General features: G+C 43.5%; 2 protein-coding genes across 2 annotated transcripts; one reads left to right on the top strand and one right to left on the bottom strand.

Moving 5' to 3' along the window:
• The first annotated feature begins 1,599 nt into the window (after nt 1-1,599).
• On the top strand, nt 1,600-9,030 carry LOC123054262 (putative nuclear RNA export factor SDE5). Its single transcript, XM_044477992.1, has 12 exons — nt 1,600-1,753; nt 4,085-4,722; nt 4,824-4,849; nt 5,005-5,079; nt 5,694-5,755; nt 5,867-6,066; nt 7,056-7,144; nt 7,253-7,309; nt 7,433-7,500; nt 7,624-7,727; nt 7,805-7,875; nt 8,647-9,030. Exons 2-12 carry the CDS (start codon nt 4,098-4,100, stop codon nt 8,743-8,745), a joined length of 1,476 nt encoding a protein of 491 aa, XP_044333927.1. The 5' UTR covers nt 1,600-1,753; nt 4,085-4,097; the 3' UTR covers nt 8,746-9,030.
• Nucleotides 9,031-9,274: 244 nt separating this feature from the next.
• LOC123054263 (BTB/POZ and MATH domain-containing protein 2-like) lies at nt 9,275-11,854 on the bottom strand. The gene is made up of 2 exons (XM_044477994.1): nt 11,222-11,854; nt 9,275-10,324 (listed from the first exon to the last, which is right to left on the bottom strand). The coding sequence occupies exons 1-2, from the start codon at nt 11,852-11,854 to the stop codon at nt 9,275-9,277; spliced, it is 1,683 nt and encodes a 560-aa protein (XP_044333929.1).
• Nucleotides 11,855-12,509: the final 655 nt, after the last annotated feature.

The raw sequence follows: 12,509 nt of genomic DNA on the forward strand, positions 1-12,509 counted from the left end.
TGCGATTTTCTATAGTGTATACTTCGTTATGAGCCATGAAACACAGTCCCAATAACTGTTTCCTACATTCGGCCCGCCCAGCTTTATGGGCCAAGCTCCGCTACTGCCCCGAGGTACAACAATCAACGTAGCAAGATGAAAGACTTGTTTGGTTCATATTGTATATACTAAGAGCATCTACAATTGACATTCTCAAATCCTCCTCAAACGTCTGTGAACGCGGCCGGTCAGTGACCCGACAGGAAAGAGAAGGAAAAAATTGACCCAACCGGATCTCTCATGTCATCCATCTACGTCCGAGCTGTCCGCAAACCCTCATATCGAGGACAAATGTAGGGAGGATATGAGCGCTAGCGGACGCGCCTGGTCAATCCGCCACGTAGGATGCGCCCCACTCTGGACCACCTGTTTTCTTTCTTTTCCATCTCTATCTCCACCAATCACATGTAAGTGAGCGGACATATGAGCAAGAAAATGAGGAGTGTGGCTGGATATACGGACAAATAGGGTCTCAAAACAGACACGCATGGTCACTGGCCGGGGGCGTTCGTGGGCGTTTAGGGGACCAAATTTGGTAAGTCCGACTGTAGATGCTCTATGGTTGTCATCATTCACCAGACTTTTTTTTTGCCGCATATGCCTAAGAGCATCTCCACTCGTTTGCCCCTCAGGAGGCATTTTTTTCGCCGCTTGGGGGCCTGCCGGCGAAAAATTTGGCCTGGGGGGCCAAAAATTTCCACTCGTTGCGCCCCCACGAGTAGTGTGGGGCCCCACGGAGGCAGCGGCATTTTGTCGAGCATCTTGCCCGCGGCGGCGTCAACGACCTCCTCGGCCCGCGCCCAGCGGAGGAGCGCGAGCGTCGACGGGGAAGGAGGCGATGAGTCCAGCAGCCGGAGGCCTACGTCGAGCCGCCCCGTGACCCGCTCCCTCGCCCCGTGCCCGGTCCCCTGAGCCAACGGGGAAGGAGGCGATGCCGGCCAACACGTCGCTGCTCCTCTGGCTGTAGGGCGGCCCGGGCTGCTCGGGCCTCGTCGGCGACCTCTTCGAGCTCAGTCCCTACCGCCGGAGCAGCAATGGTGTCCGCCCCGACATCATCTGGGGCGCAGGCACGGGACGGGTGGGACTTTTTTTGTCCGCCAGCGGTGAAAAAGTGCTCCCGGGGCCTTCCTGGGACGGGCGGAGATGCTCTAAGGTTAGACGTTCAAAATTGATGTTATACTTTGTCGCACTTGAGATGATTTTGCCACATTTTTCTCGATCATTGACATGTGTGGTCTAACTTGTGATGTGACATAAAAGAAATATCGCCACAAGTGTGGCAAGAAGATAATCTCAATCAAACTCTCTGACTTGTGACAAACTGACAATGTGCGACAACTTAATACGTCAACTAAACACGTCCCAAATGTTAGAATAGTTTACTCTTTACATACCGAACATTCAACCACAGCAGAAAATTCACACGGCCCGATTCAAATCAAAGCATAAAAAATCTTGCGCTCGGGATGGGGTGGGCAGGTACAGCACGTGGGACCAGTAACACGGGGAGTCCCCTCTTCAATGGAAGCATCGGGAGTGGGCCCACTCGTCATACCCAACCGGAGCGACGCCCACCCTCTCTCTCTCCCTCCTTTAAACCCCAGGGGACGGCGTACAGCGGACGCCAACCAAACCAAAGGGGGAGGCGACTGGCGAGAGAGGGGCAGCGGGCCGGCAGGCAGACGGAGAGCGGCGCGGCCGTCTTCCCAAACCCGTAAGCGCCCCCCCCTCCCTCCAGAACCTTCTAGAACGTGCGCCCGCCCTGACGCGCCCTTGCTTCCGCGCTCGTCCCTGCATCCGGTGCTTCGCCTTCCCCTCGGGGGCCGTTCGCCTGTTCGGTAGGGTTGGTGCTTCCGTTCCCGATCGAGTTAGGGTTCGTTTGGTTGCTCGCGACGGTGCGCGCCGCGTCGTGCGATCTTCGATTTCAGTTCGATTGTGCGCTCGGTTCCCTTTCCTGTGCTCGCCCGCGGCGGTTAGGTCCGTCATTTCGGGTGTTTGGTGTGGTTTTTTTCTCGACGAATGGATGCGGGGCAGGTGTCCTTGTAGAAATTTCCGTCTCTGCGAGATTCTCGGAGCATGTTCCTCGAGACCTAGGCCGATTTTCCGCAATGCCGTTGGTTTCTGCTTCGATTTGGTCCTCCTGGCTCTCGTTTGCTTCGTTTTTTTGGGGGGGGGGGGGGGGGATTGTGGGGAATAGGTTGTCCGATTCGATCTCTCCGCCTCGTTTCGAGACGATTGATTAGTTCGGCTCTCTCGTGCGGGATGTTCTCTTGCCCTCGTGTGCGCCTGATTGTCGATTCCACAACTGTCATTCACAATCTGTGGAAGTTTGTTCTGCCCATTTCTGCAAATCTGCGACAGGGTTGTGTTTTGCGCTTGCAAGCTGTTTGTTGGTTTGTCCAGGCAACCCTGATTCTCCATTTGTTTTCGTGGGTTTTATTGTGGTTTTGACCCGTCGTCTATGGTTATGAGGACTGGCATCGCGCGGTAGCAATGGTGGCTTTAGTTTGTTGCTTGGATTCGTTTTGATTTGTGCTGGTTGTTTCTGTTACTACCTCCAGGAGTACGGGTGGCAACGCTTCTCCCTGTTCCCTTCCGGTAGGATATATCCATGTGGATTATGATTTCCGTTAAGCGCCTGAAGAATGTTCGGTTTCTGAATAATATTGTAACATCAAATGCGTGTCATCATGTTATTGTTGTGACCCTTCATGTTGTTTCTGTGCTGAGATTATGAGATTCTTATAGGACCATACAGTTCATTCTCTTTCAGTCTATCACACACAGTTTGTACCGATATCATGATTATGCACCAAACATATTACGGTTAGTGGTTCATTCTATTTGATATCATTAACTTTACTATTAGTATTACCTGCCGTAAGGACGATCTGTACTTCATTATTTACAGAGATAACCTAGCAAGAAAACAACACAGCATCTCAGACTCAACTGACCATTGTTATGTTCTATTGCATGTTTTTGTAAGTAGCATCTAAGATGAATCACACAGTGCATTTGAATTGGCACTATGTAATGTATTTTTGAAGTTTTACCATTTGTTTTGAAACTTCTAATGTTTCTTGTATTGATAAATATGCGCACTACAGTTCATATTTCTCCTGTTCATTTGAAATGCACTCTTGATATTCTTTTGTTGAGATGCTAGTAAGTTTGTTCGCCCCGTTTCTGTATATAATCTGCAACGGGTTTGTGGTTTGTGCTTGCAAGCTGTTTGTTGTTTTATCCGGATTTCACCTCTAGCCTACCCCAACTTGTTTGGGACTAAAGGCTTTGTTGTTGTTGTTGTTGTTGTTGTTGTTGTTGTTGTTGTTGTTCTGGCTTTGATCTGTCGTCTATAGTTGTAAGGAGTGGCATCGCTCAGTAACAATGGTGGTTTTAGTTTGTTGCTTGGATTTGTTTTGATTTCTGCCGGTTGTTTCTGTTGCTGGCTACAGGAGTCCAGGTGGTAATGCTTCTCTCTGTTACCCTTTTGGGTAGGATATATCCCTGTGGATTATGATTTCCATTATAAGCGCGCGAAGAATATTCGGTTTCTGAAAAAACATTGTAACCTCAAATGCCGAGACTGAGATTCTTCAAGGACCATAAAGTTTATTCTATTTCAGTATGTTGCACACGTTTTGTACCAAAATCATGATTATGCACCAAACATGTTACAGTTAGTGGTTCATTCTATTTGATATAATTAACTTTGCTATTACCTGCCATAAGGACGATCATTACTTCATTGGTTACAGAGATAACCAAGTACGAAAATAACACAGCGTCTCAGACTCAACTGACCATTGTTATGTTCTGTTGCATGGTTTGTAAGTAGTATCTAAGATGAATCACGCAGTGCATTTGAATTGGCACTGTGTAATGTACTTTTGAAGTTTTACCATTTTTTTGAACTTCTACAGTTTTGTGTATCGATAGATATGTGCACTGGAGTTCGTGTTTCTCCTGTTCATTTGAAATACACTCTTCATATTCTTCTGTTGAGCAGGCTCAAATATATTTTACTTGGTTCTTCTTTCAGGAGGGTCCTCGCCATGGATCTTTCCAGTTCACTGGCTTCAACCAGTGATGAAGAGACAAGGGCACTTAATGCATTGCTTGATGCTTTCAGTTGTGCCTTTTCACTTGAAGATATAGCCAATGCATACTGCAGAGCAAATGGCGATGTCAACAAAGCTGGGGATTTCTTGACTGACCTTCAACTTTCGATGCCCCAGAGTGATGAAGTTGACTCGAGCGTTGAGACCAATCTTCCCCAGTTTGGTACGGCAGTTGAGGAAAATTCTCTGGACAACTCAAACCAAACAAGGAATCTTTCCTGTGTCGGGAAAGCAGCTGAAGAAAGCTCTGTGGAGAATTCAAGCCAAACAAGAACACGTGAGAAGTCACAGAAGTCTAGTGCTTCATTTGGCACTGTATCCAGCATGTTAGGAAAAGGATCTGCCCGAGCTACTACAGCTCCTGCCAATACAGCACCAGGAAAAGGAAAACCTATAAAGGTTGAACTGCCAGAGTACATGCGAGATGATTTGAAAACAGATGAATCTGATTCTGCACCAAAGAGAGAGACTTTGAATAACAGAGATGTTGAGGAATTCCTATTTTCTATGCTTGGAGAAGGATTTAAGCTCAACATGGAAGTGATCCGTGATGTTCTAGGTAAACTTTTCGTGCAATGCAAAGTCATTTTATCCAAAAAGTGTTAAAGTGTTATTTGAAGCCACATTTTTAATGTGCTAACTGCTGAATTGTTTTTGCAGGCAGCTGTGGGTACGACATGAAGAAGGTAATGTTAGATCGTTGCTGTCAAGATTATGCAATTTCTGTTTGGTCCTGATTGTCATTAATGCGGCAGAAGGGTTTAGATTTCTGGCTTTATGGTAGGCAGCTTCATATACCGTATGTTTTTTGGCATGGTATTGACTGTGCTATTTTATGCAGAGCATGGAGGAATTAATGTCATTTTCTACAAAAGATCTGGGCAAAAGGCCAGAGAATGAGCATATTGCAGTACAAGTAAGCTTGTTCGCCCCCTTCCCCTTCTTACTGATTTGGCATCTCCCATATGGTTTTGTTTGAACTTCATAGTTTTTGTATTGAGCTTTCTTTCTATAGTGCTTGTTAATTCTCTGTGCTGTTAAGCTGAAATCTTCTGACGGACTGCTTGTTTGTTATGAATTGCTGCGCCATTACCTACTGAAATTTTGAAAACTGGCTTTAGTTGTTCCCTTTTACAGTATCATTTGATCATTTTCTTGTGTTGATGCATTTTTGTTGAGTTGTAAGATTGAAGTTCGTAGTTGAGTTGAGTACCCTGGATACTATCACTTTGTGGTCCATTCCAATGCTAGTGCATGCGAAGGTTCCTTCTGTAGGCTGGATATTTTGACAAATAATTATGTTGCACTCCCTCCGTTCGTAAATATAAGCCTTTAGGAGATTTCAATACGGACTACACACGGATGTATATAGACGTACTTTAGAGTGTAGATTCACTCATTTTGCTACGTATGTAGTTTGTATTGGAATCTCTAAAAAGGCTTATATTTAGGAACAAGGATGCACTTTCATTTGTTAAACATGTTATAAGGATTTGATTGATATTTAGCCCAAATATATTTCTTTTGCAGGACACGGCGGTAGAATCCTCTTTTTCCACGGGGAGCTGCCTAGGATCACAATCCACATCTAGGTTTGTCCTTTCCTCTCTTTGTTACTGGTTTATTCCTTTTTGTTCCATCATGAATGTGACTTTTTGCTTCATCCGTCATTTCTCTTTGCGTGGATGGTGACTTAACCCAAGACCACAGATTACCCCTGGAGAGTTACTAGAATCAATATTCACTGCACCTGAAAGATCTGAGGAGGAACCAAAAGTAAGGCGGTATGAATTGGGCGCAAATCGAAGGAGAGTTCCAGATCAGAAACCAGTCGTAAAACCTCTTGAGGACATTTCACCACCCTCTATGGATCTTCCGGTGAAAATTATCCTAGGCAGCAAAGGTATATTGTTTATGCTTGGCCTTCCTTTTTTTTGTAATTTTTTGTTAAATTATGTACTTTTTGAGGAAAAGACTTGGCAGAAAGTTGCATCAACATTGTTAGTTAATCATGTAAGAATATTTACTGTTGACGCAAAGCTCTAGATCTCCCAAGCTGACAGATAAACCAACTATCATGCATTAAAAGTTCAGCTCACTATGGTAAAGAGCTCTGTTCAGCAATGTAAAAGTAATAAAATATTATTTTCTCTCTATCCTATGCATAAATTAAAGCCATCAGTAATGCTGAGCTCTTGGCCATAATGCCAGCCCAAATCATGATCTTCACCAACTTGGATTTGGTTCTCTCGCGAAAATCCCGAGTTGCAGAGATGAGAACCATGAAAAGCAAGATCCCGAATAAGAAAATGCTACTTTCATTCACATGTATTAGGATTTTGGTCACACGTACTCCTTCGGCAGTGCATGATGGAAAAGCTACAATTACTCCTTGCTACCTGTTCTTGAAATAGTTGATATATTCTTGGACTTCGGAATGACATGTGCATATGATTTTTTTTGCTTATTCTATACTTCAGTAACATATTACAATGATTCCAAGGAACCAGTTACTGTTATGTTACAAAACCTTTGCAGCTTGATACTGATGTTACCAGATGTATTCGATTTGACATAATTAAAGTACATAACCAGTTAACATACTTATTCTATACTGATGTCATATGGCTTTTTCGGGCTGAAATATGGTCAGACATACATAATCAGCAAATGGTTTTGTTTGTGCTGTATGCTTCATGAACACATTTTGAAAGTACTCCTTCAGTAAACAAATATAAGAGTGTTTAGATCACTAAAGTAGTGATCTAAACGCTCTTATATTTCTTTACAGAGGGAGTAATTGTTAAAAACTGTGAACATGAAGCCTCTCTAAGTCAGCTGGTCTCTGATTCTTGTTTCATGCTATGAACCATTATGATGTACACCATGTAGAACCAGTTGTGCGTGATGAGGATGATTACCAGAACTATCGTAAGGCTGCAAAGCAGCACTGGGATATGATGAAGCAGTACTATGGGAAGGTCAGGGGTGTCTCCATGATGATGATTTACTTATTTTTTATTTATTTTGTGCATATAGTTGTTGTTGGTTTTTCATCTATACTGAAGATATTATTCTGAAAATTACAGGCTGTTGATGCTTTTAGGGAGGGTAACAAGAAAGAAGCCGAGTATCTTATGACAGAAGTAAGTGTTACCTGTCTTTTTGGGCAAGGGATAATTATTGCTGAGCTACTGGAGGGATTAACAAAATTTGATGAAAGTGTTTCAAGCTTTTAGTACTAAATCACTTTTCTGTGGGCTTTCTAGGGAAAGAACTATTATAGGATGGCTCGATTATCTGATGAAAAATCGGCTGCTGAGATCACCAAGTCCAAGTAAGTGCACTTCTTTTCTCATATGGGCTGAAAGTTATTGGATTATATTTGTGTAATATGAATTTGTGATGATGAAATATGCGAGTCCGAATTGACAGAATCAACCTTTTGGTCTTGCTGCAGACAAGAGTCCAAAAATGAGTTATGTCTTGATCTGCGCTCACAGGATGCAGCAAACGTAGCAAATCTTCTGAGACTTCATCTTAGGCAGTTGGCTAACATCCCATGTAATGAAATCGGTACATGACCCTTCGAGTTTCTGACTTCTTTTGATAGGAATAATTTGATTTACCCAATTTTGCAGCTTTTGATAATTTGAGAGTTATTATTGGTGTTGACGATGGCACTTTCAAGATGGGACAAAGAAGAAGGAAGGTGTGATGTTCAAAATAACCGGCTAACTGAGTTTTAATTCTGAATTTGCACTAGCTGCATGTATGATCCAGAAATAAATCCCTGCAATGAACTACTTCTGTTTTATCCAAAGTACTGATAGTAAAAAATACTAACATCTAGGTGTTTTACTCTAATGTACAATGCTTCAGATGATTGCTTAATTTCATTTTGGGGCCATATTGTTTTTCCAAATTTCTCCAGTTGTGTTTCGTTGCAAGCTCATTAATCAAGCCAATGACCAGATTTTGCAAAATTATGTCATATTAAGTTATAAAGATAATCCGAGTTTAACACGGGGGAACTTGAAATATTATTTGTATTCAGTTAATGTGCAGATGTTGTACATTAGTTATTATTGAATAGTAGAAAATTCTCAGAACCATGCTGGTGTATGCTTGTGATTTAAGGAACCCTGCTTAATTCTTATCCTTGTTTCTTTTTCCCCCTGGGTTGCGATATTCTGTCTTATCCTTTGTGGTGCCTTCAACGAGATTGAATGGAAGTGTGCCTGAAGTTTGTGTGTGCACTCTCCATGATTCACTTTCCATGCCTGCTTTATTGGAACGTTTGTTTGGCCAATGCTTGTGAATACGTTATTTGTTTTTGTTATGAATGAGATTTGTAAAATCTGAAGATAATTCATTCTGGTGGGTCATGTCAAACAATTTGCAAATAGCAGGTTACATTTGAATAGCTGATTTTGCATGTGTATGTCTTATATAATTTATTAATAAACTTGAATGACTCCAGGTTGAGAAGTTTCTGGAGAAGAAATCAGTCGAGTGGACCGAAGATGAGGCCAATCCTGGGACCATTCTCATTCCGATTAATCAAGTGAAAGACCAGTGAGTATAGCTTGGTGTACAAAGGTCGTCCGACACAAGCTGACAGAAGATGCTCTTAGCTGCTAGTTTTATCATTTGGTGCCGTTTTGAATCCAGGCGCTTTCTGTTCATTTTGGGATATGGAGGATGGGGAGTGCGTTGCATATTCCTTTTTGTTCACACAGGAGATATTTCTGGCGGCCTAAACATTATGATTTGGCTGAGATGATTTAGCTGCAGTCTTAAACCTGGAAACGATCTTCTAACGCTTTCTGCGTTTGATTGTTCTAGTGCAGTAGTGAGATGTTAACAGATTCCTTTGGACAATGTATCCTCTGTTTGCCAGCAACCCCCGTCGGCTGACCAAAAGACGCACCTACCATACACTATTGGTACATGGCCTTATACGCTTGTGTCAAAAGGCTAATTATAAAGCATCTCGACAAAAGGAAATCGTTGGCGCAGTAGTTTGTTTACATCCTGATGATAGAATTTTGTGACGAACAAAAAACACAGTAGAGAAGTACTCCTCGTAACAAGCGCAGGTGTACTATTTATGTGACTAGACCACCAAAATGAGCTGAAGACTTTGATTCGACGAGCCTAGTTGTCTTCTGCAACAGTTCAACTAAAGCCAAAGGACATTTTGCTTTGAGCTCAGCATACCCTTGGCTTGCCATCATGTCAATGGTTTCCATTGTACTGAAAGAGGCAATAAACTGAATGCAGGCATCATTCAACCTGTCACAGTGATGCTGATAAGCCCAAGCGAATGTAGTCACCACGGTCTTGGCATCAATGTTTTCACAGAGGATGCTTTCACATATAATCTTGAGCCTCTCCATGGCATACCGATCCGCCGCGACAAGCAAATGCCTGATAGTCTCCTGGTAGTCATCTTGGCTAAGATCATCCATGGCGGGCAGTGAATCAGTGTATATAAAATGGAGCAGGCCCTCGAAGACAGCGGGCTGCATGTCAGCAATGGTAATATGGCTCGTATTCTTTTCTCTCCTCGCGCCATACAGCTCCGCTTTGAAGACCGGCGACCGCATCGCAAGCACCACCTTGTGGGCAGGAAAAGCTTCCCCTTGGACCTCGAAAACCACGTCGGCGCCCTCTTTCCCGCGCAACAGCTTCCCGAGATGCTCCGTGATGTCGGACGGCGGCACCTTAAACGGCTTGGCGTCCTCGGCAATGGTGATGACGCACTCAATGGTGAGGCGGTCGTCGCGGAGGTAAAGCGACGCCTCCAGCTCGCTCCTCTCCATGAACTCGAGGAAGCCGGAGAAGAACTTACTGCCGGAATCGTAACCGTGTGTCCCGGTCATGGTATGCGGCGGCGAGCATCCGGCCACGTCCACCAGGCTGAGCTGAAAGGACGCCCTCACCCTGGCGTCCTTGTCCTTGCTGCGTAGAAGTAGGAACACCTGCACATAGTCTTTCACACGATCCAGGATCCCTACGGGGCAGAACACAATCTGCCAGTCGTATCCTCCGACGGCGAACACGGCCGACGCTACGGCGTTAAGGTCTCCGACTCGGTCGCGGTGCTGGCTGTACCCTGAGATCTCGAACACGTGAGAGCCCCAGCCCCGCCGCAGCTGCACCGTGTTCGCGGCCACGGGCGAGCCCTGCGCCGTCTTGGTCGAGAGGTGGGAGGCCTGCCCCGCTTTCTTGGCGTGGCGCGTGGTGGACGCTGTGCATCCCATCGCCGCGCTTAGGGGGTTGGGCGGGCTTTAGGAGAGCACGGGGAAGACGTACAAGCGGGCGGAAGAGCGCGCGATCGATGCCCTTTTGTAGGAGAGAAAAAGGTAAACGGGGCCTCTGCCTCGGTTTGGACCAGGACGGGCTCTTCCCTTTGTTGTAGGAGAGAAGAAGGTAAGCGGGACGTCAATCCTCTTGTCGTGATTCCTTTTGCCCAGATTTTGACCTTGTTTGTTGAATCTAAAAGAGGTAAATACATCAGTAGTGTTTGAACTTGCCATGGATGTTCACTAGTTCTAAAACTTGGCATGAACGTGTAAACACGTTGCTAATCCCTTTCGTATACGTAAAGTGCTTCGACGTGGCACCGTATATTGCTGATGTGGCACTGACATGGCATGGGCCCACTTGTAGCAAGGAAAGAAGATTATTTGGATACTATATGTCCCTATGACTAGTGGGCCCCACCTGTCAGGGGAATTAAAATAAAAAATGGTGAAGACTTGATCTGAGCCAAGAACTAAAGCTAACTGGAAGTGTGCAGATCACCACACGGACATGATCCTTTTTGTAAAGTGTAGCTCCCAAGGCTTAATTTTTTTTAAGGGGGTAAAACAACTTTATTCATCAAATTCCACAAAAAGTGGGATACATCTAGAATCATGGGGTTGGCCTAGCCAAATGTGGCGCTCTGGCCCTCTACTAAGAGAAAACATAGCTAACTTATGTGCTTCCATATTGGACGCACATCCTTCAAAAGAAAAACTACAAAGAAAATGAGCCGATCGAGATACAATCTCCTTCACTACTGAGCCATTCTTTCCCAAACTGGTTTTGTTAATGTCTGATATTGCCTGTTTGGAATCAGAAGCAATTGCCACATTGTGTAAGTTGAGATTCTCTGCTAGAGCAAGTGTCTCTCTCCATGCAATAGTTTCCAAGATTAAAGGATCCTTTAGTCCGGCAATAACCAAGGCTAAACTTCCAAGGTAGTTACCATTTTGATCACGGCAAACCGCCGCCGCTGAGCCGCCTCTTCTTGCTCTGACCCTAGCATCCACATGGATCTTCGCGCAGCCTTCTGGCGGGGCCTTCTGGCAGAAGGGCTGCCGGGCGTCCTGGTCACCAGCAGCTCGTTCTGAAATTCTTCTAGCTCGGCTATCTGTCAACACGTTAAGCTCTTGTATGAAGTTTCTTACAAATAAATGAGTTGCTTGCGGGGTTTGGAAGATCTGCTCGTGAATAGCTTTGCGTCGAGCTGTCCAAATGGCCCAAAGTGTGACAGCTAGTAGCACGAATTGTTCATGAGATAAGGACTCGATGAGTGTGAAGAGCCATTGCTTGGCCTTGCGCCCGAGGCTTAATATAGTGTATTGAAAATGGTTGTGGTACTTAAATGGGCTGCCCGGGCACTCAGTGCGGCCCATTTAGCACACATTATTTATCTTTAAAAGGAAAAAAAATATGTCACTAATAATCATAATATTAAAAGCTAGATTCGAATATTCACATGTTATTAATAATTACCTCGTGGTCAACAAATATCCGTGTGCACATATTATTGAAAAGAAACATAAGCAAGGCTCCATTCCACGGTGTCGGTTATGAAAACTTGTGGTACATAAATAATGACCTCATGGTACGCGAATATTCGTCTGCACACAAAATAAATATATAGAAGTTTGCAATAAAATATCTTACTAAAAATGTTCCTGTATTTTTTTAATATTCACCTCCTATTTATAAAATACTATTTTACTAAATATTATGAATATTCATTGGTGTATAATTTCCCTCGTGGCTTATATCCATATAAACATTTTAAATTACAAATATTATTTAATTATACAAACATTTCCTATAAAAATAAAATTATGAATTATAAAAATATGCGTATAATTATTCAAATGTTTGAATAATTAAAATAATATTTATAACTTTAATTTTAAAATATGTTTATTATTTTATATTATGCAAACATGGTTATAATCAATATATATTATTCCAATTATATGATTGTTTAAAAAATAATACGTGAATATTTTTAAAAGTACATGAACATTTTTTAAGTTGGTTATTTTA

Source organism: Triticum aestivum, chromosome 2D (assembly GCF_018294505.1).
Source record: "Triticum aestivum cultivar Chinese Spring chromosome 2D, IWGSC CS RefSeq v2.1, whole genome shotgun sequence".
NCBI lineage: Eukaryota > Viridiplantae > Streptophyta > Magnoliopsida > Poales > Poaceae > Triticum > Triticum aestivum.